The sequence below is a fragment of the Ceraceosorus guamensis genome, assembly GCF_003144195.1.
Source record: "Ceraceosorus guamensis strain MCA 4658 unplaced genomic scaffold IE81scaffold_52, whole genome shotgun sequence".
Taxonomy (NCBI): Eukaryota; Fungi; Basidiomycota; class Exobasidiomycetes; order Ceraceosorales; family Ceraceosoraceae; genus Ceraceosorus; species Ceraceosorus guamensis.
The window spans coordinates 32,376-54,254 of NW_020290047.1; the positions used below are offsets into that span (position 1 = coordinate 32,376).

The window sequence follows — 21,879 nt, forward strand, 5'->3', positions numbered from 1 at the left end:
GTGGGTTTTGCCCCCGCGCAAGTCAAAGTGATGCGCGCCGGCCAATGCTACGCGGTGGATGCAAGCAGCTGCTGCGATGCTGATGAGATTGTGTGACTTTGACTTGCAAGCTTGTGCATGGGCATGGATGGGCGTGCATGTGTGATGTGATGTGTGGCATATCGTGCATGACACGCGCCGCGTACGCACGCACGCCCGCCCGCTTCTGGCCGATCACGCTGTGCCCCGGCTAATCGGTGCATTTATTTGGATGCTTGCTTGCAGCACGGACGTCACCCTTCGTTCGGCGCGCTTGCAGCAGGGTCGATCGAGCTTGGCAAAGCGCAGCAGCGCTCGCTAGATGTGGATGCGTGCAGTCGTGAGTCACGAGTCGATGATTCCGCCAAATTACGAGTGGTGAGTACTCTCGACTCTATCCACACCACACGCGCCATCTTGCCTACCGCAGAGTACATCATCCACCACACATCAAGCCCGCTCCATGACAGCATAGCCGCGTCAGCCGAGCGCCAAGAGCAGCGCGACCGCACCGGGATTGATCTTCGACTCCCTTCACGATTGCGGCCCCATTTACGATTGCAGCTGCAAACTACCGCCTCAGCTGAACCTCAGTCAGCCCGCGCATCCTGTCCGCGTGCTCCCATATCCGCACTCGTGATTGTCTAATCGGCACACGCACATCCTCTTGGCGCAGCGGTCAAACGAAGTCGGAAGAAAGCAGTCGAGTCGACAGGCACAAGGTGAGGGCTTCGAGAGATCCATGGTAAGGGCTCAATGACCTGCGACATCAATCAGGCATCGGTGCAGCCACAATCACGAATACTCGACTGACTCGCATGTATTCACTCGGTCCCGCTCAGTGTAAATGAAGATGAGCCAACAACCACAACGAGGCCCGCCAACTTCCAACCCGCTGATGTGGGGGCTGCATCACGCCGGCGAGCAATCTCGGCAACAAAGAGCTTCCATAAGCAGCGCTACCACCAGCTCCTCATCCGATATGTGGCTGGATCAACCAGTAGCGACAGGCTCTTCTACAAAGGTGGACGACAGGCTCAGTGCAAGTGATAGGCAAGGATCGAGCTCTTCTCTGCTTGCCAAGCCGCAGGAGGCTGACCGATTCGGACGAGACTCGCGCAGCAGATCTCCCACGCCTGCTTACAGCAGCAGCAGCGATGTCAACGCGCGCCCAGGAGCACAGCCTCACGCCGGCCATCACCCCTCTGCAACAGGATCTTGGACGCAATTCAACTTTCAACCGCAGCACGCCTCGAGCTCAGGCGCACCCGATCGTCAATACCCACACGGCCACGTAGGATCAAGCTATGCAGGGCATGCATTGCCTCAACCAAATCCTCACTCGGCCTCCAACTCCCCCACCACCATGATGTACCCGCCAGCTAGGTCACCTTCCGTAGCATCGATCACAAGCCCACACAACCTACCATCTCAGCCGATTGCTCCCCAACCGAGGTCGCATTCTTTTCGAGGCCCCGCGATGCCAAATCCAAGCGCGTGGACACCAGGAACACCCTCCCCTCAAGTGAACGTTTCGCATGCCGCATCACCACCTCCAGGACAAGCTTGGCATCCTTTCGCGGGGGCCACGACATATCCATACCAATCCATCGGTGCGCAAGGGCCGTATTCACCTCCTTCGACACATACTGCACCACAGCAGCATGGCTCATTCAGGCCAGACGTGCTACCGAGCGTAGCACCAATGGCAAGCGCAGGCCCACTTGTTTCGCGTCCTACGACAGCACAGTCATCCCTGGTCCATCAGCAGTCTAGACAGCCTGGACTAGTTTCTGATTGGCAGAGCGAGCATCGCGCAGGAAGGAGTCAGAGCGGACAAGCGGCAGATCACGACACGACGACTTGCGAAGGCTGTCAAGCCGATCTTCGAGCCGCTCTCGAAGCGTCGCGTCTTTCCGCAGAAGCAGACACCAGAAGACGAGCAGCGGGTCCTGCGCAGCATGAAAGGCTATCGTCCGAAGAGATGGCACAGATCAATGCGATGGAGCTGAGTGCGGCTGAGGAACGCGCGAAAGCTGAGGCCGACGAAGCCGCTCTACTGCAAGCCGTGATGGAGGCCAGTCTGAGGGACGAGGAAGAGGCGATCAGGTCGAGAAGGGTCAGGCAAGAACAGCAAGCTCGAGTAGCCCTCACGCTGCAGCAAAGTCGTGACGATGAAGCTGAAAGAGCTCGATTGAGAGCTGAGGCGGACAAAGAATTGTTGGACAGAAGCAAGAGAGAGGCGAATGAGGAAAGAGAGAGGAGGGCTAGAGAAGAAGCGGATGCGAGAGATATAGAGGAGAGCGTTTTGAGACAGAGCAGAATAGATATGGAGCAGGAGTGGAGTAGAAGAGATGAAGAAGAACGAGCTTTGACTAATTTTCTAAGTCAAGGTGGGCAGCCGGGCGATGCCGCGTACTGGAGACATTTGCACCAAGATCAAGCCTATCAGCTGGCAGTCACCATGCGACAAGAACCGAACACATCTACGTCGACAGCCGCGCCGCCGCTACCTCCGCTACCCTCGGGCGCTAGTGCTTCGAGGCATCCATCGATGGCAGATGCGGGTGCGAATAGGAGACCTCTGCCACAGATTCCGCCTGTCATGGGACCGTCGGCAGGTGGCTCGACCAGCAATGCTCTTGAGGACGCCACTCCAGACGCCGCTCACCGTCAAGCCCTTGGGGACCAGGATGAAGGGTCAAGGGACGCGTTGTACGACGGCACTAACGGTGACCCCTTCGCCGATGACGCGGAAGCGCCACCGATGTATGACGAGGTGGGAAACGATCGCCCTCCAAATGCACCAGATTCGGCGCCCTCACACATCCGCTTCGAGACACACCCTGCCCTGCTTGCTGCTGCTGCCGCTGCTCGCCCATCCAACGAATCTGCGGATGTCCACCACCACTGGCCCAACGAGAAGCAATCCTTGCATTCTCATCACGGCAGTCCAGCGGCGCAATCTAGCGCTGCTAGCCTATACGATCGGGATTCAGCTCAAGTTTCCAGCGCCAGTGTGCGACCTGCAGCTTTGACACCTGCCCTCTCCTCGCCGTCTTCAGCCACCGTAGCAGCAAGTCGGCCAGTCGAGATCGGCAGTTTCGACGAGGCGATTCAGGAGGAGGACGACGCAGAATTTTCCCCCAACCCTCTCTTGAGTGTGCTGCACCAACATAGAAGGTCTGTCAGCAGCGCAGCATCGACGCGGTCGAGAACAGCACATAATCGCAGCGGTTCTGCGGGATCGTCCAGTCTCCAAACCCCGGCTTTTCGCCCGTCCAAGTCGAGCAGCAGCTCTGCGTTTACTCTGACTGCTGTGGAGCGTGGTGGACAAGTGCACAGTCGTCCTCGCGCATCTAGCAATCAGAGCGCATCTTCCTCTAACTCCAACTTTATGAAGGATGGGCGCTCGGATCGAGCGCGTCAAATGAGCAATGCGAGCACGATGACGCACGACGCGACCATTGATTCGCATCAGACCTCAACTTCGCACGCACCGTCAGCTTCCACGTCAGCCACGAGCGTAGACGAAGCTGCCGCACGGCAGACGCCAAATCGGGGCGACTTTTCACAGACGACCATGGCAGGCACGGACTGGGGCTATGCTTTGGAACCTTTTGCGCCAGAGCTTTATGCGTCACCTGCAAATGAGAGCGCAGCGGAAGGAAAAGGCCGCTTTCCCAACACGGTGCAGCTCTCGATGGCTCCAGCCGACGGATCCGGCTTGAGGGAAGGTAGCCACCGATCCAGCTTCTTCACCATCCGAGCGCCGAGCTGGAAGGGTCTGTTGCGAGCTATGGCATGGTACGGCAACACGCTCATCACAGCTGGCCCTCAAGAAATCGCCGATGCAGCTCTGGCCAGCGAGCAGCAGGTAGGCTCACAAAGATCCGAGGCTGGTGTGCTGAGCCTCGCTGTGCAAGTCGAAGTCGTGACCCCTACCCGGCTGCGCGATTCTGGCTACGGATTGGGCACTGCCATAGTAGGCAGCCGAGGGCAGCTTATCCCTGGTAGCGTCCCCTTTGCGGCTACAGCTGCACACGTAGCCATCTGTATATCCCTCGTGCCGACTAATGATCCGAAGCAATCTCTGCAAGGAGGGGATCTGGCACGCGCACTCAAGGCTTCGTCGCGCAGTCTAGATGTCAGCTATTCGAGACGGGGCTCTGCTCGACGGGTCATTCAATTGCCTAGAGAGGCTCCTCATCTACCTTTCACCATGGTTCGACTAGCTCAGCACGTGCATGCTGCTCATCGCTTCAGCGCTGCTTGTCCCACCACTAGCAGCACCGCTCTGCACTCTCCTCGAGATCTGCACCACGCCATCGAAGCGCACGACGTAGAGTACGTTCGTCGCATCATGAAACAGATGCGCAATGCCAACGGCGGCACAAAGGGAAAGCCAGGAAGTCCGGAATATCGCGTCATAGGTTTGGACGGTATACCGGTCGATCCGGCCAACGAAGCCGGAGAGTTGAGGGATTTTGCTGCTGCTGAGGAGGAGGATGAGCATGGGCCGGTGGGACGTTTGGCGGCCAGAGTCAGACGCAGACTTGCCAAGAGATCGGGAGATGGTAGAGTGGTCGACGATCAACTCATGAGCTGGGTCACACCGCTCGTCACTGAAGACGCTGTGCAGCAGGAGGATGCGTGGGAAGAGCGCAAGTGAGATTGGCCTTGACGTGTTTGATTGCTGTGTCACATGGCCCTGCAAAGAGTCCATTCCCCTCGATCTTGCTGCTTCTATGCACCACTTGTACGCGCCCGTATGGCTTTGCTGGCCCGCGATGCTGTTGTACACTGGACCACTCCGATTCTTTCTGTGCAGTCGCGGCGTCTTGTAAAGAAGCTTGAAGCTAATGTCTCGAGCATTGCCATTCAATAGCATCGATAGCCTACTCGTGCTTCTTGGAGAGCTCGCCCACCTTGCCTGCGATGGTCTCTGCAACAGTGTCATCCCACACCCTCTTGTACCGTCGATCTAATGCGGCGTGGATGGTGCGCACGGCGCCCAGCACAAGCACCATCGTCACACTGCAGCCTGCATACAGCCCCAGTCTAGGCCACAGGGACAGCAAGCCCAAGAGCGGGTAAGGATAGTGGCTAGAGGAAGAGCAGAACAGTGGCGTCATGGTGAAGACGTGATGCCGATGAGCCGATTGCTGGACTGCGACACTTCCGAAAAAGCGATTCTAGCAAAGACTCACCCATTCACTGCTGCGCATCTTTCGCACCATACGCAGTAGGCGACAGTGGCTATGCCAGATACGAAGGCAGGTCGCACCTTCTTTGGGAAGGGAGGTGATACCAGCAAAAAGTCCTTTGAATGACAGCGTCCAGGCACTTGTAAGACAGCGGCTTGCTGGAGATCATCAAATTCCCGCTGCTGCTATACTCACAGCGAGAAGAAAGACGGCGGGTGCAGCGTGCATGGCCAAGTCTGCGCTAAGTGGCAAGCGGATGCTCTCTTTGATCACCTGACCGGGATTGTTGGGATCGTCGGTCAATCTCGGAGGGACAAGGAGATCTGGATCGATGGCTAGCACAGTCCAATAGAGCATAGACACCAGCGTCTCTACCGGCAAGACTGCTACGCTCAGAATCGACTTGAGCGTCGCTAGCTCTGAAAGGGCCAAAATGTCGTGCAGAAGCGCGACGCCCATCGTGATCTGCGTGGCCCTCAACGCGCAGACGGTCAAGAATCTGCCAATTGATGAAATTGCCAGCATCATGAAGAGAGAGAGAGAGACGAAGCGTTAGGCGCTCGTGACTCTTTGCGCTGAAATATCGTTCGGCAGGTTTCACTCGTGACTCACTGGTAGTGGCCTTGAATGAGCATCAGCACCAGGCGAGACGTCGGGCATGGGCGCATTTGCGCAGGCAGCAAACGCATCAAAGTGTGTGTGGCAGATTAGAGTCAGCGACGATCCAGCTTCGCTATATACACATGCCTCGAACAAAGCTACAAATCCCTCATCCTAATGGGCGTTCAAGAGCTCTCCTTTTCTCTCCGCAGCACCAGCAGCAGCAGCAGCATCGGGCATACCTTGCTCACCTCCATATTGCAATGAGACATCCACCCCACTGATGTCACTTAGGTCGTCCAAGGACAGAAAGGCAGACCAGCAAATGGCCAGTGATGTGGTGTGCAGCAAGGCGGAGCCGAGCCTCAATGGCGTACTGAGCGGCATCTGAAACACGCGTTGCCGTACTCGCGATGTCTTAATTGATCTCGATCGACTTCAATTGGCCTAGGTCTGTGTTGCTCCCCTTTCGTGTGAGCCTAGGTCGGCCCTTCAGCAGTGTTGACTTCACGAAAGCTTGCTCGCACTCAGACGAGAGTCTCTGAGGGACGATGTGGATGGCTACGCTTCCGAATCTACCTTGTTTCCGGCTGTCGAGGGTCTTCGATGAAAATCGGTATGGAAGAAACAGTGAGTGCGGGCAGTCTCGAGTCCTCCTTCAGAGCCAGACTCTCTTCTGCGACCCCCCAAAGGCTGCGCTTCGGCAAAGGCGCGGTCTGTCAACCGCGGAGGCTTGATTGCTCAATTTGAGCCCTGATCGACTGATTGTTCAAGTTTGTGCTTGTAATTGAATCGCGTGAATGTCTTGCAACTTGGGCCCCAAATTTCTGAATCAAGATCTTTGTGAGTCAAAGCGGCAGCCGGCTATTCGATCGCGGCTCTATATGCAGCATATATGGAGAGAGCGCAAGAGGAAAGAGTCAAAAAGTGTGTTCGGATGTTGACTATCACTTGTGCTGTATATGGATGAGCGATGGTGATGATTGAGACGCGTATGCGGATTGCAATTCAGCGGGTTAGAATGGATGGCTCACCGACTTCGCGGTTGTTGCCTATATGCGTCACGACTAGTGTGCTGACCGCTGCGCGCTCCACGCTCCACTCTGTGACTCCACTTCCAACGTGTGCCTTGGCACGCTAGACCGCGAATGCTTGCGGAAACACCGTCACGAGCCGGTATATATGGTGAGTAGCTAGCTCGGCGAGCGCACGTCGCACGTCGCACGCGCAGTCGCATGCATGATGCAAGCTCCTGCGCAATGAAGCCACACAGATCGCGCTCTCGGCTCAAGTCTCCGGCCCGGTCGGGTCTGCCTAGCTGCGCTGTCCATGGAAATTTGACCATCACGATGCAGCATCAGGATCAGAGACGAGTGCCAGCCACGGCGGCTGTCAGCAAATGATGTGTATTGCTCATCATCCCGACAACCTCTCCTGCTCATCGATCGGAAACGCGTCCCTTTCACGCTCCACTCTGTTCAATGTTACCGTTACCGTACAGAGACTTTTTTGGCGATCTTCGGGGCAGCTACGGTGAGCAAAAGACGAGAGCTCGTCCAGTCAAGCGTGCGTGGCCCCGACAGTCATCATGCAGTGAGCAGCTCAATAACATTCGCGATTTGCGATTGATAGGCTGTTGCATGGCTGTGACAACCGAAGATTGCCGAGGGAAACCTCCGAGGAGGCTACGCCTGCAGACGCGCGCGGTACCAATCACGAATCAAAATCGTGAATACACGCAACGAATGCGCGCTACGTGATAATATCAGTCTGCCTCATGCCCGAACGCGCTCATTTGGGCGCTAAGCCAGAACCTTGCGGGCATTGGGGGATACATATGTGCTTCCTCGTGGCTCTACATTCACCATGGGTGCGTATCCGAGCCGCCCGAACAGGTATCGTTACGATCGAAGATTCATTTTAATTGAAGCGCCAGCTCTAGCACGCAGCCGCCTAGCACGCATTCCCGCAGCGACGGCGTGTGGGTCTTGAGTGGTACTCGATGCTCATGACCGAAGTGGCCTGCCTGTGCTTGTCTGAGCGATATGTACATTCACGATTAGCCATCTCGTAGATCGAGTCAGCAAGTCGCCGATCGTGAGTAAGCGCATCCGTGTTCGTGATGAGAGCAGGATGAGAGCTGGTTTGGCTCCTGCCGCCTGCCTGGATTCCCCGATCATCACTTGCAGCTCTGCAGCTCGTGATACCAGCTAGCACCCTTCCGCTTCTGCTGCATTCGTGATTCTGCTGAGGCGTAGCCAGGGACACACCCCCACAAGTCCGCCCTTCTCTTTGACTCTTGAGCTTCGCGATCGAGGCCTGCTTCGAGAGAACCCCTCCTAGCTCAGAAGAAAGACTACCAAAGCGCCGTTCCGATTCGCCCCTCCGTGAAGCCTGATGTTCCTCGCGACTTTTACCGATTCGTCACAAACTATACGGCGTGTTCGGCCCGACTCGAAATCGAGATGGATTCCATGCGACAAGTGAATTCGTGACTGCATGCTTCAAGATTGCGAAATCAGAATTGTGATTCACCATCACAATCAAGACACGAGTAGTCGTGATTTGCGGAAATTCGCGGTTGGAACTCACGATCCACGATTCGTGATTGCTGATGCTGCGCGCAGCTCGAAGGTGATCGAGGCACACACACGCTGCTGCCCTCTTTCGAGCTCACGACGCATCTGTTCCTTTGCTGGGCGAGCTGTAAACGCCTCTGCGGTGAGACTCGTGACTGAACGGAGCACTTTGGTCCATCCGAGCCCAGCGGCTGTGGATATATAGCTACACAGCAGATGGTAAGATCCGCCGTCCATGCGCGCAATTAAGGGAAGCAGGCAGAGCTGAGACACGGGCCGCCCCTCGCGGAGCCGCACCGTCGATTTCCAATTGGTGCCACCTCTTCCGAGAAAAGAGATGGCTGCCATTTGCATGCATGTGCTATGATAGCATCCCATCTGCAAATCCTGGATGAATATGCGGTCATCTGAGCAAAAGATGTACGCCGCTGCGTGATTAGCGCAGAGCGCTCTTCCGCATTTCACGTCCACTCAGTAGTAGTGTGAGTAGGCTGTGCTAGAGCATGGCCGAAGCAGACAACAAAGAGGCCTGAGCAGTCCGACGCGGGCCATCTGAACCCTCCCCCTTTAACGCTTCGATTCGTTGAAGCGCTCGCCGAGCTTTGAGTCTAAAGCAACTTGTCCACAGAAAGTGGTCCACGTGCAAGTGCAGCTGCACCGTGGGTACGGTAAGTTTGAGCAGACGCTTGCTTCACTTGCGCAGACGCTGTGCTTGTAACGCGATCAGAAGAGCATGTTTCTCATTTCACTACGACTCTTTTGCGAACCACGAACGCAAAGCAAGCCCTCGTGCAACGCTCGAGACTCAAAGATGGATCGCCTGAATGGAGTAATGGAGCTAGGAACGAATCAGAATGGGCTACACGGCGGCTATACAGCTGGGCACCGAAAGCAATCAAGAATCCTGATCTGCGCAGAGAGTCCCCTGACTCGTGACTGTTCAAGCTGAAACAACGAACCATGAATCACTGAATGCTGAACTCTAATCGTGGACGTGAAGCACAGCAACGACCCTATGCTGCTGTGCATGCTGCTGATGCCCCCCTCGCAGCCTGTCTGCTCATATAGAAACGCGCACGCACAACTTTGAGCATGCTGTCTCACGCACGGCGCAAGTCTGAGACAAGCGCCTATAGCGAGAACAATTCAAAATTCACGATTGATATACAGGCATTTTCGGCCTGCACTTGAAGTCACGAGTATACAACCACCAATATGAATCTGAATGAAGCGTCGTGAGAATCGAGAATGCAAAATCGAGGCGATTTTGATTGTGCTTTGACTGCGGGCATTGAGCAGGATTCGAGAGACTGCCTGGCTTTCGCAACAGGGATTCACGATTGAAGGCGCTCAGCGATCGCTCTGGGAAAGGCTGAAGAGGCTTCATTGCTAGTCAAAAGTTAGAGTCACGAGTCTCTGATGACAGAGACGGATTGGCGCGGCTTCGCCCCGGCCCCACTCTGACTCTGACTCTGACTCTATACCAAATGGTGTACCTCAATGAGTTTGGGTGGATGCAGCGCGACGCACGCTCTCTCCCGGCTCGCATCCTTCGGTCCCGGGGTGCTGTGAGTGTTTCTTGAGCCATGGAGGGATGGCTTTGAGTCAAGAGTAATGCTGCGAAGAGTTGCAAGGCTTCGGATGAGGCCTGATTTCGAATACGCATGGCATGGCCGAGAAGTTCGAATTAGCATGAACAGTCAAAAGTGTATATATATGGCATGGCTCTCTGAGCACGAAGCTTGCGATTCATTTTGAACTTGAACTTGAATGCGAATCGAAGGTGGCTCCTCAAGTCCGCTCAAAGTGCTCCCTCCCTGTGTGCAAGTCAGAGTTGCCCAAACCAAAAAGCTGATTGTCTTTTCTGCTCTGCTGTGCAGTAGCGCCGCCACTTGCCGACGAACAGATTGAGGCCGCGATCGGACATTGACATTTGGTTTTCCAATCGTGAATCCTGATGAATCCACTGCTGCGCTAGTGCGGACTACACCGATAGACCTAGACCGGTATACGCACCTACACGCACGGCTTTTGGGAAAAGGCCCGGCCTGCCCCAGCTCGCGAGACGGCAGGGCGAGCAGTCGTGAGTGCTTGCATGCGCTTGCTGCTGCTGCTGCTGCTTGCTGCACGCAGGAACCTCAGCTGCGCGCGCGACTCGCGCTGCTTGCTCTTTGAAGATTTCCCCTCCACCCCCCCTCTGCCACCCTCGGAGCGAAGAGAATTGCGAAAACACTTCAACCACCACAACGCAATCCCAGACGGCACACAATCACACACAGCCACTGTGCGAAGTCCTTGCCGCACCGTTCAATCCCCACTTTTTGCTGACTGGCTGCTTCGAGCATCAACATCCCGCTTTCGACTGCAGCTTCGTGGCACAACTCAGTCGATTCCACTCGACTGCACCTCTATTATTCAAAGAGGCGAAATCAGCAAAAGCTCGTTGGTGCACGTGAGCACCCTTTCAAGGTTCGTCGCTGTTCAGTAACCCATTTGCGACCCGTGTGCCCAAAGCATACACATCACGCTAGAGCCACATCCAACCCTCTGCTCTCAGAAGTCCATAGTGCTGCAGTATCGATTGCAGCACTATGGCAACATCTCTCGACCCCGTGGGGGCTTCTATGCCTGTCCAAACGTCGACCCCGTCCAAACGTGCAGAGGAAGCTGCTAGCCTGTACGAAGAACTCAGAACGCAGCTGTCCGGTCGGATTTTGGTACGCTCGGGTCCAGCCCCCTCATCGGAACTCTCTCGGCTCAGTGCTCAGCCTGACGATTCGCCGCCTGTCTCTTTCACAACGGTGCACGGCAAGGACGGGGATGCAAGCAGCTCAGACAAGGATTTCGATGAAAGCGTTCGTCTTTTCAACAGTGCTGCGAAATGCCATTCGACTCTGATAGTGAAACCAAAGACTTCTCAGGATGTGTCCATGTAAGTCCACCTCCAAATGTGCCGTCTCCTCTGAGCCAGCTGGACAGGCTTCGTGTCCATTCCAATATCTTCATTCCTGGCATCTTTGACCCTTGCTCTCTTCTTCCACAGCACTCTTCGTTTCTGTCGCAAGTATAGTCTTAGCCCATCGATCAAGTCGGGCGGCTACTCGACTGCCGGCTGGGCAACATCAGGCGATGTGCTCATTGACTTTCAGCAGATGGACGATGTCAAACTCCTGAAGCCTGAGGGACTGGGTGGCTCTCTTACATTCTCAGGCCTGGAACCCGCCGTCAAGTCGCCTGAGCCTCTTGAACTGCCTTCTGCAGTTGATACGCCTTCTGCTGGCGAATCTCCCTCCAAAGTTCGCAAGGCAGGAGATGCCTTCAGCGAAATCGCAGGCGGAGACGCATCGCGTCAACGAATTCTTACCAATGGACACGAAACTGAGCAGCCTATCGTATCATCATCTCGAAGAAGCGAGAGTGGTGACGGCACGCCAGAAAGCGCAGAATGGGTTGACAAAGTTGGTGGCGCAGACTTGCCAAGGACCGGCAGCAATGAGAGTGCGTCTACGACCAGCATGTCGCGTACCGACTCGACCTCGGTGGACTCTGGCAGTGCCGACGATCACGAACTAAAGACTGGATCGGATGACGCCACGGCAAGGCAAACATTCCCGCAGCTTGCATCGTCGAGGGCAGCCGCCTCAGGCCAACATCTCGGCCGGGAGCCGTCATTGGACCCGACGCAGGCTCGGAACTTTGGATCTGGACCCACCTCTGCCTTCGAGCACGAGCGGTGGCACAGGCATCACCGGCCGCCTACCGCGTCTGGGCTCTCAGCTGGCCGGATACAAACCACACTACCCCAAGGAGCATTCGTTTGGCGTCAGGGTGAGGACGCCACCGCTCTCAATGCTTCAGGTCAACCCTTGCCTCGTGGTCACCCCACGTCACAAGACGCTGGTCCTCGCAGTGCCTCAGGCCCTGAGGCCTCTACGGGCGCCACCCCTGCGATGAGGTCACTGGACATTGACAGGTCAACCCAGCGCAATGACTTCAGCACATGTGCTCTGCGCCCTGGTATACACACCGACAAGTACCTCTTGGCTTCATTTGGACCCGGAGCTTCGATTCCACATCTCGATGCATACACCGACAAAGCGGGTCGAGTTGGGTTGATAAGCGATCTGCACACCAGCTCGGAAGCCGCGGCAAGCAGGCTTTATCAAAAAGCGCCGCTACCTATGCCCGACAATCAATTTGCCAATTTTACAGCAGCACCGTACTTCGTTCCATCATCCGCATACCCAGTTGGCGCAGGTAAGTCGAACGTCTTGCACGTCGGTGCATGCACCTCCAGACTGAATCATCACTTGCCCTCGCCGCTTGTAGCTTCCATGGTCACTGGCGGCTTCGGTTTCATCACGCGAGCCTACGGTCTGTCGGTCGACAACGTGGTGGAACTGGAAATGGTTCTCGCTGACGGCTCGGTGCACGTCCTAAATGATGAGAATGCAGGGAAATCAAGTGATGCAGCAGGTGAGGTTCAAGTGCTTCGCTTATACGAGCTTTGCGATCAGCACACCTGACGAGACATTTGCCCATGCAGACCTGTGGTGGGCTGCTCGAGGCGCTGCGACGTGTCTAGGCGTCGTGACGCACATCACTATGAGGGCATACCCAGTTCCGCACGTCTATGGCGGCAGCATACTCTTCCCCTTTTCGCCCTCGACCGCAGACGATCTCGTCAAGCATTGGCGCGACGTGCTCAAGGGCGACATTCCGAGGGAGCTCTACGCCAACCTGATTCTCACCGAAGGGCCCGGTGGCTCTCACGTAATTGTGATTCAAATTTGCGATCTTCGGGGCCGCACCGCCGATAGCGAGGCAGTGGTGCAGGCCCTGAGCTCCTGGTCTGGGGAGAGGATACTTCTGAAGGACATCGAGGAGAGGCCATTTCAAGCGCAGAATCAATTCATGGCGCAGGTATTGCGGGACACGGGGCCTGGCAAAAGGTGGCTAGTCAGGGGCGACTGTCTCGACACTCTTACCGATGAATGCATCGAAGCGACGATTGCAAACTTTTCACGCTCGACAAAAGGCTCACGCGTCCTCATCTTCGAGTTGGCAAGAGGCGCGCTCGCAGACGCGGATCCCGAGTCGGGATGTATCAGTCGGACGCAGCGCGAGGCGCGGTACGCTTTGGGTTCCATCTGGAGCGGGGATGTCGACGACGAGCAGCACCTGAAAGAAGTTGACTCCTGGGTTAGCGGCACGTCCAAGCACTCGCCAATCCCTTGTTTCTTGGAGAGAGGAGAGGGACTAGATCGTGTGCGAGGTAGCTTCGGGCACGCTAACTTTGAAAGGTTACTCGAAATCAAAAGGCGCGTGGACCCGGAGAATGTCTTTTGTCACAATTTCTTGGGCACGCTCAGCAAAGAAGCACGCCGATGATACCATATCCAACGAGCTTTGGGATGCATAGCATCCTGCTGGTGCCTCTCTGCTCCCACCTCAACGAAACGTGACCGTCGGCCCGTGCGCCGCAGCCTCTGGTGCCGCCGTCTAGCGAAGCTCTCTCAAGTACCCACGCCTCACTGTCACCTTGCACGTCTACTCAAAATCAATAAGTCAAAGCAAATAATCAGTGAAAGCAGATATGTGTGCCATTAGCCTCGTCTTCACCTCGCAGGCTTCAGTCGCGCGTGCCTCCGCCTTTCGAGGAGCTGCAACGCAGATCGAGAATGCCCGCTCAGCAGCAACGAAACCCCTGGCAGAGCACCGAGACTAGCTATGATGGACCTGATGCATTGTATTGGGCAAAGCAAGACGACACTGCCCCACTACTCACCATGCGCAATGACCGCCGTCGACGCGGGCGTCAAAGCCGGTGACGAAGCTGCTAGCTGGACTGAGCAAATACATCGCCGGGCCCTTGATCTCGTGCGGGAGGGCGATGCGGTGCAAGGGGTTATCACTTTCCCACCTATCCAGCTTTTCGGGCTGCGTCTGAAGCAACAGATTTGTCATGGCCGTTCGCACATAGCCTGGACTGACAGTGTTGACGCGGATGCCGTATTCACCCCATTCTACTGCCAGCGAGCGACACATTTGCAGGACGGCAGACTTTGAGGAGTTGTAGGCGGTCAGGAATAGTCCCTAGGAAGTGCGGAAAGGTCGACCGACGCGTGGCGATCAGCAACAGACGCATGCGTTGCCAATTTGATTCTTGGCGAGCCGCGAAGACTTCTGCTCACCCTGTTTGCGATGGAGCCGCTCATGCTTGCGATCAGAACGATGGAACCACCGAGACCGTGCTCTTTCATGATGCGGGCAGTCGCCTGAGCAACGATCATCGTTCCCTCGACGTTCACCTTCAGAATGCGTCTAAAGGGCTCCATCTCATAATCAAGAGCTAGGGATTCGTGCATGGTACCTGCTGAGTGAACCAAGCCCTTCAAGGGGAAACGCGCCCTTTGGGCGACGGACCGGAAGAGCGCATTCGTTTTCTCCACGTCGCAGATGTCCAGCACGTCGTAATGAGCCTCGCCGCCATAACGCTTGGCTTTGCGAAGCAGCGAAGTCCACTCTGGCTCAGAGGGCTTGTCGAGAATGTCGCAGCAGTAGACATCACCGCCGGATTCTAGAACAGCAGCGGCGATCGTCAAGCCAAGTCCTCTAGCACCTCCCGTGACTATTGAGCAAAAGACAAAGAAGGAATGATCAGTACAAATCCTATGGGCTAGGAGAGCCCAAACGTACCGATGGTGGTGGTCTTCTTCATGCCGAAGAGTTCCTTCATTTCTGGCTCCGTGTCCAGCGAGCTGGCCACCTCTATAGCTGGAGGGGTCTGCGTCCCATCATATGGCGCTGTGTTGGCCGATTGCGGCACCACCACTGCTTCAGCAGTCTCGTTGTCCACGACAGCAGAAGGAGCCATGATGACGTTGATCAGTTGGGATGAGCTTGGGCGTGATGATGCCGGAGTCGATGTGGCGAGGCAAAGAGCGTGAAGAGTTGAGACATGAGGCAAGAACAGCAGTAACATTCCTACGACGCTGCAACTTATACGCCTTGATGTGCCTCGCCTTGCGTGAATTTCGTCTTCGACCCAAAGCGCAATCGTGGGTGCACGGTTTCTAAAGCTAATAATGTCAGACAAATGGCATTCCAGCGACGCCCTCCTCACAGGGTCCAGTCTCGATCGGACCCCTTCGTATCCTCTGCGCCTCTGTCATACTGAAGGAGCGCCGTCGGACTGGACCATCTAGGGTTCCGGCCAAGATTTGCCCTTGCGACTTGTAAGATGTGCCTACTTCCGAGCTGAAGAGTCGGCTGGGCCTTGCGCCGACAGCAGCGTCGCAAAGCTTGCTAAAACCAGAGCGTGCTGGTCTGCCTGCTGTAGAGGTCACAGCGGACAATCAGACAATTCGCACAAATATACCACTTCAAGGCTGACTAAACGGCCGGTCGACTTGAGGAGAGCAGCGCGGTCCGCGTGCTCTGCAACTCCCTGGCTCCTTCTGCCCATCAAACTACTGCTAAGACGCTCGTCCACGATTGCCCTGCCTGCTGTCTTGCGGAAACTGTGGCGGTTGCCGATGATAGCGCTAAGCAGGGTTTGTGCATTTCCGAACTTCCGAAGCGGAGCGCTCGACTTACACTGACCAACGGCATCAACAAGATCTTAAGCCCCCCCCCCCCCCCCCCCCCCCCCGGGCGCCTGCGCTGTCTGCATATCTCCACACACATGCAACTCCCCGCGTCAAAGCTCAAGACGGTTTGTCCGGTGCGCTTCGCCGTGCGCAGAGCGAGTCCGCGAGGAATTGCAAGCGACTTGTTCGAACGCTGAATTTCGGCTGGTCTTCAGCGCAGAGTCTTCCACCGTGTGAGAAAGCCACATTGTAGACTAGTCGGAAGCTCAGAAATGCTGAGGGCATGTCAAGACCCAGGAGCTGAGCGCCTGGACTGATCTACTGGCGCGAAGGTCAGGCATAGCAAGACAACGGAACGGTCGACACCAAGAGCCGACGAGCGCACAGGACCATATATAAGCCTTTGTTGGCCTGCCTCAAGTCCAGCGCCCGTTCCAGCTTGCTTTCCCCTTCCTCGCTTGTGTTGAATAAGTGTATACATACACCATCCCTACTGAGAAGGTCTCAAAGAGAAGTGGACATACCAACATCATGGCACCCGCACCAATCATCGAGCAGAGCCACGACGCAATTCGGGCCGATCGGCCAGTCCAAACGAAACCCAAAGCTTCCATCCTTTCTCCCGACTTTTCTGCGCTCACTTTGAGCAATGTTCGCTGCCTCGTTGCCGACTTGGTCCAGCAATTTAACGGTGGGCATCCAGGTACTGCAATGGGCGCTGCTGCCATCGGACTTGTGCTGTGGCGAGATGTAATGAGATTCAACCCGGCGGACGCCAAATGGCTCGGTCGTGATCGCTTCGTGCTCTCGGCTGGTCACGCTTGCTTGCTGCAGTACGTCTACTTGCACCTGTGTGGCTACAAGTCATGGACGATGGACATGTGAGTGCTGATTGCGAGACCAAAAGGTTGACAATATCGGCACGCTGCTAATGACTTTCTTCTTCTAATCGCCGCTAGGCTCAAGCGCTACCATTCTCCTGACTTCCGCCACTCTCAATCAGCTGGTCATCCAGAAATCGAGTATGAAGGCATTGAGGTGACCACCGGCCCGCTTGGGCAAGGAATCAGCAACGCTGTGGGTCTAGCCATGGCGGCAAAGCACTTGCAAGCGACTTACGACCGCAACAGCAGCAGCGATGAGGCGCTCTTCGATCAGAAAGTCTACTGCTTTAGCGGCGACGGATGCATCCAAGAAGGCGTCGGTGTAGAAGCAGCTTCGCTAGCAGGCCACTTGAGACTGGACAACTTGATTCTCATCTACGACTGCAACGCAATCACCGTAGACGGTAACATCGATCTCTGCTTCACCGAGGATACCGCCGCCAAGTTTCAGGCCATGAACTGGCACGTCATTGACGTGGGTCCCGACGCCACCAATGATGTTGATGCCATTACAAAAGCATTGCGAGCCGCTAGAGACAACAACACTGGCAAGCCCGTCCTCGTTAAAGTGGTCACGACCATCGGCTTTGGCTCTGCCAATCAGGGACTAGCGCCCACCCACGGTGCTGCTCTTGGTGCAGCCGACGTCGTGGGTGTGAAGAAGCTGAACGGACGAGATGAGGAGCTTTCCTTCCATGTCGACCAGCAAGTCTATGATGGCTTTGCCGCAGTCCAAAATCGTGGTGCAGAATGGCAACAAGAGTGGCAAGAGAAACTTCACAGGTTTGAATTGAGAGATCCGAAGCTCGCGAGCCAGCTTCGTGCCCAACTGAGCGGAGAGCTCACTAGCCCTTCGACCGAGGATATTGCTTCGCTCCTGCCGTCGAAAGAACGTCTGCCGACTTCTGCAGTTCCCACCCGAAAATCCTCGGGTATTGCGGTCGAGGCCATCGCTCCTGCGCTACCAAACCTGGTCACAGGATCTGCGGACTTAGCTGCTTCGACTTTTGTGTCATGGCCCGATATGGAAGACTTTCAGGCTCCCCAGACAGGATATGGAAGCTATGCCGGCCGTCATATTCACTATGGGATCCGAGAGCATGCAATGGCAGGAGTGGCCAACGGACTGGCGGCGTACCATCCTAACGCGCTAGTGCCCGTCATTTCTACCTTTTTCATGTAGGCATCGAGCATGATCTTCTCGTCGCAGGGAAGCCCTAGCTGATCCGGCGACTCGTTTCATTGCCGTCCAGGTTCTTTTTGTACGCGGCACCTGCCATTCGCATGGCTGCTTTGCAGCGTCTTCGATTGATTGGCATCGCAACGCACGATAGCATTGGCATCGGTAAGTGCTGAAGCTATTTGTCTCGGTGACAGCTTGGCTCATTCCGATTGCCTCGCGGCGTTTGGATCGCAGGAGAAGATGGGCCCACTCATCAACCTATTGGTCTTGCAAGTCTGTTTCGGGCAATGCCAAATCTCAGCTTGTTCCGTCCAGCCGATGCCGAGGAGGTCATGGGCTGCTGGAGCATTGCGCTATCGAAAGAGAATGAAGGTGTCCCGAGCATCTTGACTCTCAGTCGACAAGGCGTCCCTCTGCTCGCAGGTTCTTCGCGCCATGGCGTACAGAAGGGGGCGTATATTGTCTGGCAGAGCACCGATAGCGAAGTCCCGCAAGTCGTGCTCGTTGCTACCGGCTCAGAAGTCGCCATCGCGGTTGCAGCAGCCGAGAAGCTTGCAAAAGCCGGCATCAGCGCCAGAGTAGTCTCCATGCCTTGTCAAAATATCTTTGACAAACAGCCAGGCAGCTATAAGAGCACCATTTTGCCACTATCAGGCAGTCTGATCGTTGCTGTGGAGGTGTGGAGCTCTTATGGGTGGGCACGCTATGCTCACGCGTCGCTGTCCATGCATACATTCGGCTTGTCGGGGCCGCAAGCGCAGCTCTACGAGCACTTCGGATTCTCGCCTAGCAATGTCGCCGCAAAGGTTCAAGAGTTCCTTCAGCGTCATCGCGCGCCAGACGGCCGAATCAAGACCCCTCCAGTAGGCGCATTCGAAGAACTCCTTCTACCATCTTGAGATGCTCGTAACCTGCTGCCGAGGAGTGCGCTCTCATGCAAACGAAGCAAGGAGGTCATTTAGCTCTGGCAAGAATGCATTAATTTCCTCCAAAGACGCAACTTCGGAGACCTCCTGAGATGTGATATTTTCAAGTCCACCGGCATGAAGCTTTTGCAACAGTTGCTTTATGACCAATTGATGGTTTCATCAGCCGACATTGTCTCCGTGTCGGTCAAGGCAGTCTCGACTCACCAGTTCACGTTCTGAAACCATTGAATCGGTGCCAACAGCGAGCTCGACCAAGTCGGTATCCGCAAATCCACGCTGCTTCTGGAAGAGGACGCCCTGTATCCAGCTTATGCCGTCCCAGTACATGCTCATGCGCTCAAGAGTCATTACAAAGCGGTGATAGCGTTGAACATTGTCCGCCATGAAATGCTTGACTGACCGCGTCAGGCCCGCGCTGTTTTGATGGTCGGAACCTGTGCTCTTGCGCTCGTCGAGCTCCGCACAACCAGCTTGATAAAGAGATTGATTGGCCATCGGGACGCAAACTAGCACATCGAGGTCTGCGGCTTCGTCCATAGCGACGATTTCTGCACACCGCTGTGCGCTTCGTCGCACTACGTATGCCATTTTGTTCTCACCTGCTCCGACCGTGTTTCGGTACGATGCTACTGGTGTTCTGTTCAGCACAAATAGCAAAGAGTGGTAGAGAAGGTGCATCTCCAAAAAGACGTGCTTCTCGCGGCTGGCTCTAAAATTTGAAGCCGACAGTTTGAGCTGCGAGGGCAAGGCTTCGTATGCATCCACCAAGTGATCTTCGAGCTCGTCCAAACGAGAAGCCGTCTCTGTCGTGCTCATTGCTTCATTTTCGCCTCTCGCACGCAGCGGCTGCAGTGCCGCGTTGATGACTTCGGCAATCATCCCACCTAGACGAACGAGTCTGAGATGGTGCGCAAAGACTGGGCAAGTTGTTAGATCAGGCTCAGGAAGTGCGCAAGTCACTTCTGAGTCCTTGATGCTGGCAGGGCGTCCTGTGCCGAGCGACAAGGCTCGATCCATCTGATAGACGCTCCAGAACAGTAGGGAATCGTCGATGAAGTCAATAGCTTCCAAATCACGTGGTTGTGCCGTGCTATGTGGCGCTTGGTGAATGCCAAGGTCGATAGCCATACGCTGGGCCATACCTGCATAATTCCAGAAAGCCGAGTCTAGATTGCAAGCGAAGGCTTCCCACGCCAACAGCAGAAAGGCCAAAGTAGTAGCTCGGCTAGGCACAGAAAGACTGGTGGCCAAGAATCCCCTTGCCTTTTCGGCAAATGGTACGCCATACGTATGAGCTTTCCGCGAGCGGCTCGCATGCACGATGGTAGGATGTTCGGAGTAGCGGGCTGCCAGAGCGCAGATCGCATTGACAAGCATTGAAAGAGCTTGTCGACGACGTGCACGCAGTCTGCCCATCAGGCCGTCAGAGTTGAGGCATGGGAAGTGATCGCCGAGCTTGACGAAAAAGAGCGGTACGAGCTCATCCAAGACCCACTCGGCTGGCATGTCACCATCAAAGAGTGCTGCTTGATTGGCCATGCAGCTAGCAGAGAGCTCTGGCTTGCCAGCAGACTCTGCACTTGCGACATCCACCTGAAATGCACGACTCGCTGTTGATGAGAGACCTGGTACAGCCACCAGACTATCTAGGTCAAGTCGTTGCGGAATGAGCGGAACATCGGAGGGGCAGCCCTCGTTGGCAAACAGAGCCTTGCGTACAGAAGGGGTCAAGCGGAGCTCCAGCGATATCTTCTTCACTCCAGGAGTGATGGATGTTGCACCAAGCAGTCTGAAGTACTGCAGTCTGACCACGGGATCCGCATTGTCACCCTTTTGCTTGCTTGCTCTGGAAAGCCCTGTGGAGCTGCTGGGGCTATTGGCACGCTGCGGATCTGAAGCTGCGCTTTGATTGCTTATAAAGCCTATACGCCCCGTCAGAGCATCAATCATCTCTTTAGATAGGTCGGAGGGAGCCACGCCGAAGCTGGTCCAGTCAACACCAGCCGGATCCACTTCGGAACTCGGTGCAGGAGGCGCACAGCTGAGGGCGGACTCGAACCACATTCTTCTCGCCGAGCTGTTGGCGCTATGAGGGGCCAAGGCGCCCAGCCGCGAAGGCAGGACCATGCTCGAGGTAGCGTTGTCCGCGGCAGTATTTGCGAGCAGATCCAACGACGGGGCACCTGGGTGAGGCTGGTTGGTGAATGTATGCGGGGATCTCGCACGAGTCTCTTCACCGCGTCTCTGGCTGCCCCTCTCTGATCGGCCATCTCTTGTAGGCCAAATACACCTGCTTGACATCTCTCTTTCAAGGCATCGAGCGCATGTCGGGCGCTGTCCATTACACTTGAGTCGAGACCGCCGACATGGATCACAGGCGTTGGACGTTCTTGGTGCGCTCCGGCCCCGCCTTGAAAGCGCCGTGCTCGTGCTTGATGGATGTTCGCTAGCAGTGCCGTCCGCCTCATCTGGCACAGCGCAGCCCTTACGCTTTCGCGATGCTGACATGTAGGCTTAGTAAGACGGTGCGCGGTCAGGTCACCCTTTACAATGGGAAAAGTGGAAGTGGACCGAGAAAGGCTCTACTTACAATCATCTTGGTGTCCCAGTGAGGTGCGTGGATCTTATTCCTGATTGTGGAGGGCGGAAATCCCTGGCGCAGTTCGGGGAAAAGTTCGGAATGAGCACAGCAGTCACGTGACAGGAGAAGTCCCGATCCAAGGTGGTTGGGGTCACAAGTTCTAGTCAAGAGTCTTGAGTTCGAGCTCAATCTGTGAGCAGATCTTGCAAGCTGAGCAGGGAGTCCTGTGCGAGCTGATGGTAGGTGCAAAGGAAGGTGTGGAGCCGCCACAGCATAAGTCTTGGATTCGATATCAGTCACACTCAG

At 55.7% G+C, this 21,879-nt stretch overlaps 6 protein-coding genes across 6 annotated transcripts; 3 read left to right on the plus strand and 3 right to left on the minus strand.

Annotated features, from left to right (window-relative positions):
- Nucleotides 1-1,498: 1,498 nt before the first annotated feature.
- On the plus strand, nucleotides 1,499-4,690 carry IE81DRAFT_331243 (hypothetical protein; the record flags this gene model as incomplete). The annotated part of the gene is made up of 1 exon (XM_025515232.1): nucleotides 1,499-4,690. The coding sequence occupies one exon, from the start codon at nucleotides 1,499-1,501 to the stop codon at nucleotides 4,688-4,690; it is 3,192 nt and encodes a 1,063-aa protein (XP_025368117.1).
- A 79-nt stretch (nucleotides 4,691-4,769) lies between these two features.
- Nucleotides 4,770-6,505, minus strand: IE81DRAFT_198099 (hypothetical protein). Its single transcript, XM_025510857.1, has 5 exons — nucleotides 6,077-6,505; nucleotides 5,838-5,847; nucleotides 5,421-5,724; nucleotides 5,229-5,341; nucleotides 4,770-5,124 (listed from the first exon to the last, which is right to left on the minus strand). Exons 1-5 carry the CDS (start codon nucleotides 6,210-6,212, stop codon nucleotides 4,917-4,919), a joined length of 771 nt encoding a protein of 256 aa, XP_025368118.1. The 5' UTR covers nucleotides 6,213-6,505; the 3' UTR covers nucleotides 4,770-4,916.
- A 4,091-nt stretch (nucleotides 6,506-10,596) lies between these two features.
- IE81DRAFT_325046 (hypothetical protein) lies at nucleotides 10,597-14,057 on the plus strand. The gene is made up of 4 exons (XM_025514398.1): nucleotides 10,597-11,336; nucleotides 11,448-12,661; nucleotides 12,734-12,880; nucleotides 12,951-14,057. Exons 1-4 carry the CDS (start codon nucleotides 10,996-10,998, stop codon nucleotides 13,793-13,795), a joined length of 2,547 nt encoding a protein of 848 aa, XP_025368119.1. The 5' UTR covers nucleotides 10,597-10,995; the 3' UTR covers nucleotides 13,796-14,057.
- IE81DRAFT_325048 (oxidoreductase) lies at nucleotides 14,039-15,824 on the minus strand. Its single transcript, XM_025514399.1, has 3 exons — nucleotides 15,104-15,824; nucleotides 14,599-15,035; nucleotides 14,039-14,500 (listed from the first exon to the last, which is right to left on the minus strand). Exons 1-3 carry the CDS (start codon nucleotides 15,387-15,389, stop codon nucleotides 14,189-14,191), a joined length of 1,035 nt encoding a protein of 344 aa, XP_025368120.1. The 5' UTR covers nucleotides 15,390-15,824; the 3' UTR covers nucleotides 14,039-14,188.
- A 429-nt stretch (nucleotides 15,825-16,253) lies between these two features.
- Nucleotides 16,254-18,962, plus strand: IE81DRAFT_360117 (transketolase; the record flags this gene model as incomplete). The annotated part of the gene is made up of 5 exons (XM_025516712.1): nucleotides 16,254-16,877; nucleotides 16,956-17,663; nucleotides 17,694-18,059; nucleotides 18,134-18,225; nucleotides 18,298-18,962. Exons 1-5 carry the CDS (start codon nucleotides 16,528-16,530, stop codon nucleotides 18,960-18,962), a joined length of 2,181 nt encoding a protein of 726 aa, XP_025368121.1. The 5' UTR covers nucleotides 16,254-16,527.
- On the minus strand, nucleotides 18,903-21,587 carry IE81DRAFT_198209 (hypothetical protein). The gene has a single exon (XM_025510859.1). It carries the CDS (start codon nucleotides 21,498-21,500, stop codon nucleotides 19,152-19,154), a length of 2,349 nt encoding a protein of 782 aa, XP_025368122.1. The 5' UTR covers nucleotides 21,501-21,587; the 3' UTR covers nucleotides 18,903-19,151.
- Between the last annotated feature and the right edge of the window lie 292 nt (nucleotides 21,588-21,879).

Excerpts from the sequence above, each read along its gene's own strand:
- IE81DRAFT_198099 (XM_025510857.1), bottom strand. The coding sequence starts at position 6,212 with ATGCCGCTCAGTACGCCATTGAGGCTCGGCTCCGCCTTGCTGCACACC. Across the intron at positions 5,342-5,420 it reads CCGCCGTCTTTCTTCTCGCT|GACTTTTTGCTGGTATCACC; the intron begins GTGAGTATAGCA and ends TGTCATTCAAAG. Across the intron at positions 5,125-5,228 it reads AGATGCGCAGCAGTGAATGG|CCACTATCCTTACCCGCTCT; the intron begins GTGAGTCTTTGC and ends CTCTTCCTCTAG.
- IE81DRAFT_325046 (XM_025514398.1), top strand. The coding sequence starts at position 10,996 with ATGGCAACATCTCTCGACCCCGTGGGGGCTTCTATGCCTGTCCAAACG. Across the intron at positions 11,337-11,447 it reads ACTTCTCAGGATGTGTCCAT|CACTCTTCGTTTCTGTCGCA; the intron begins GTAAGTCCACCT and ends CTTCTTCCACAG. Across the intron at positions 12,662-12,733 it reads CGCATACCCAGTTGGCGCAG|CTTCCATGGTCACTGGCGGC; the intron begins GTAAGTCGAACG and ends CGCCGCTTGTAG.
- IE81DRAFT_325048 (XM_025514399.1), bottom strand. The coding sequence starts at position 15,389 with ATGTTACTGCTGTTCTTGCCTCATGTCTCAACTCTTCACGCTCTTTGC. Across the intron at positions 15,036-15,103 it reads GAAGAAGACCACCACCATCG|TCACGGGAGGTGCTAGAGGA; the intron begins GTACGTTTGGGC and ends TTTGCTCAATAG. Across the intron at positions 14,501-14,598 it reads GCGGCTCCATCGCAAACAGG|GGACTATTCCTGACCGCCTA; the intron begins GTGAGCAGAAGT and ends CGCACTTCCTAG.
- IE81DRAFT_198209 (XM_025510859.1), bottom strand. The coding sequence starts at position 21,500 with ATGTCAGCATCGCGAAAGCGTAAGGGCTGCGCTGTGCCAGATGAGGCG.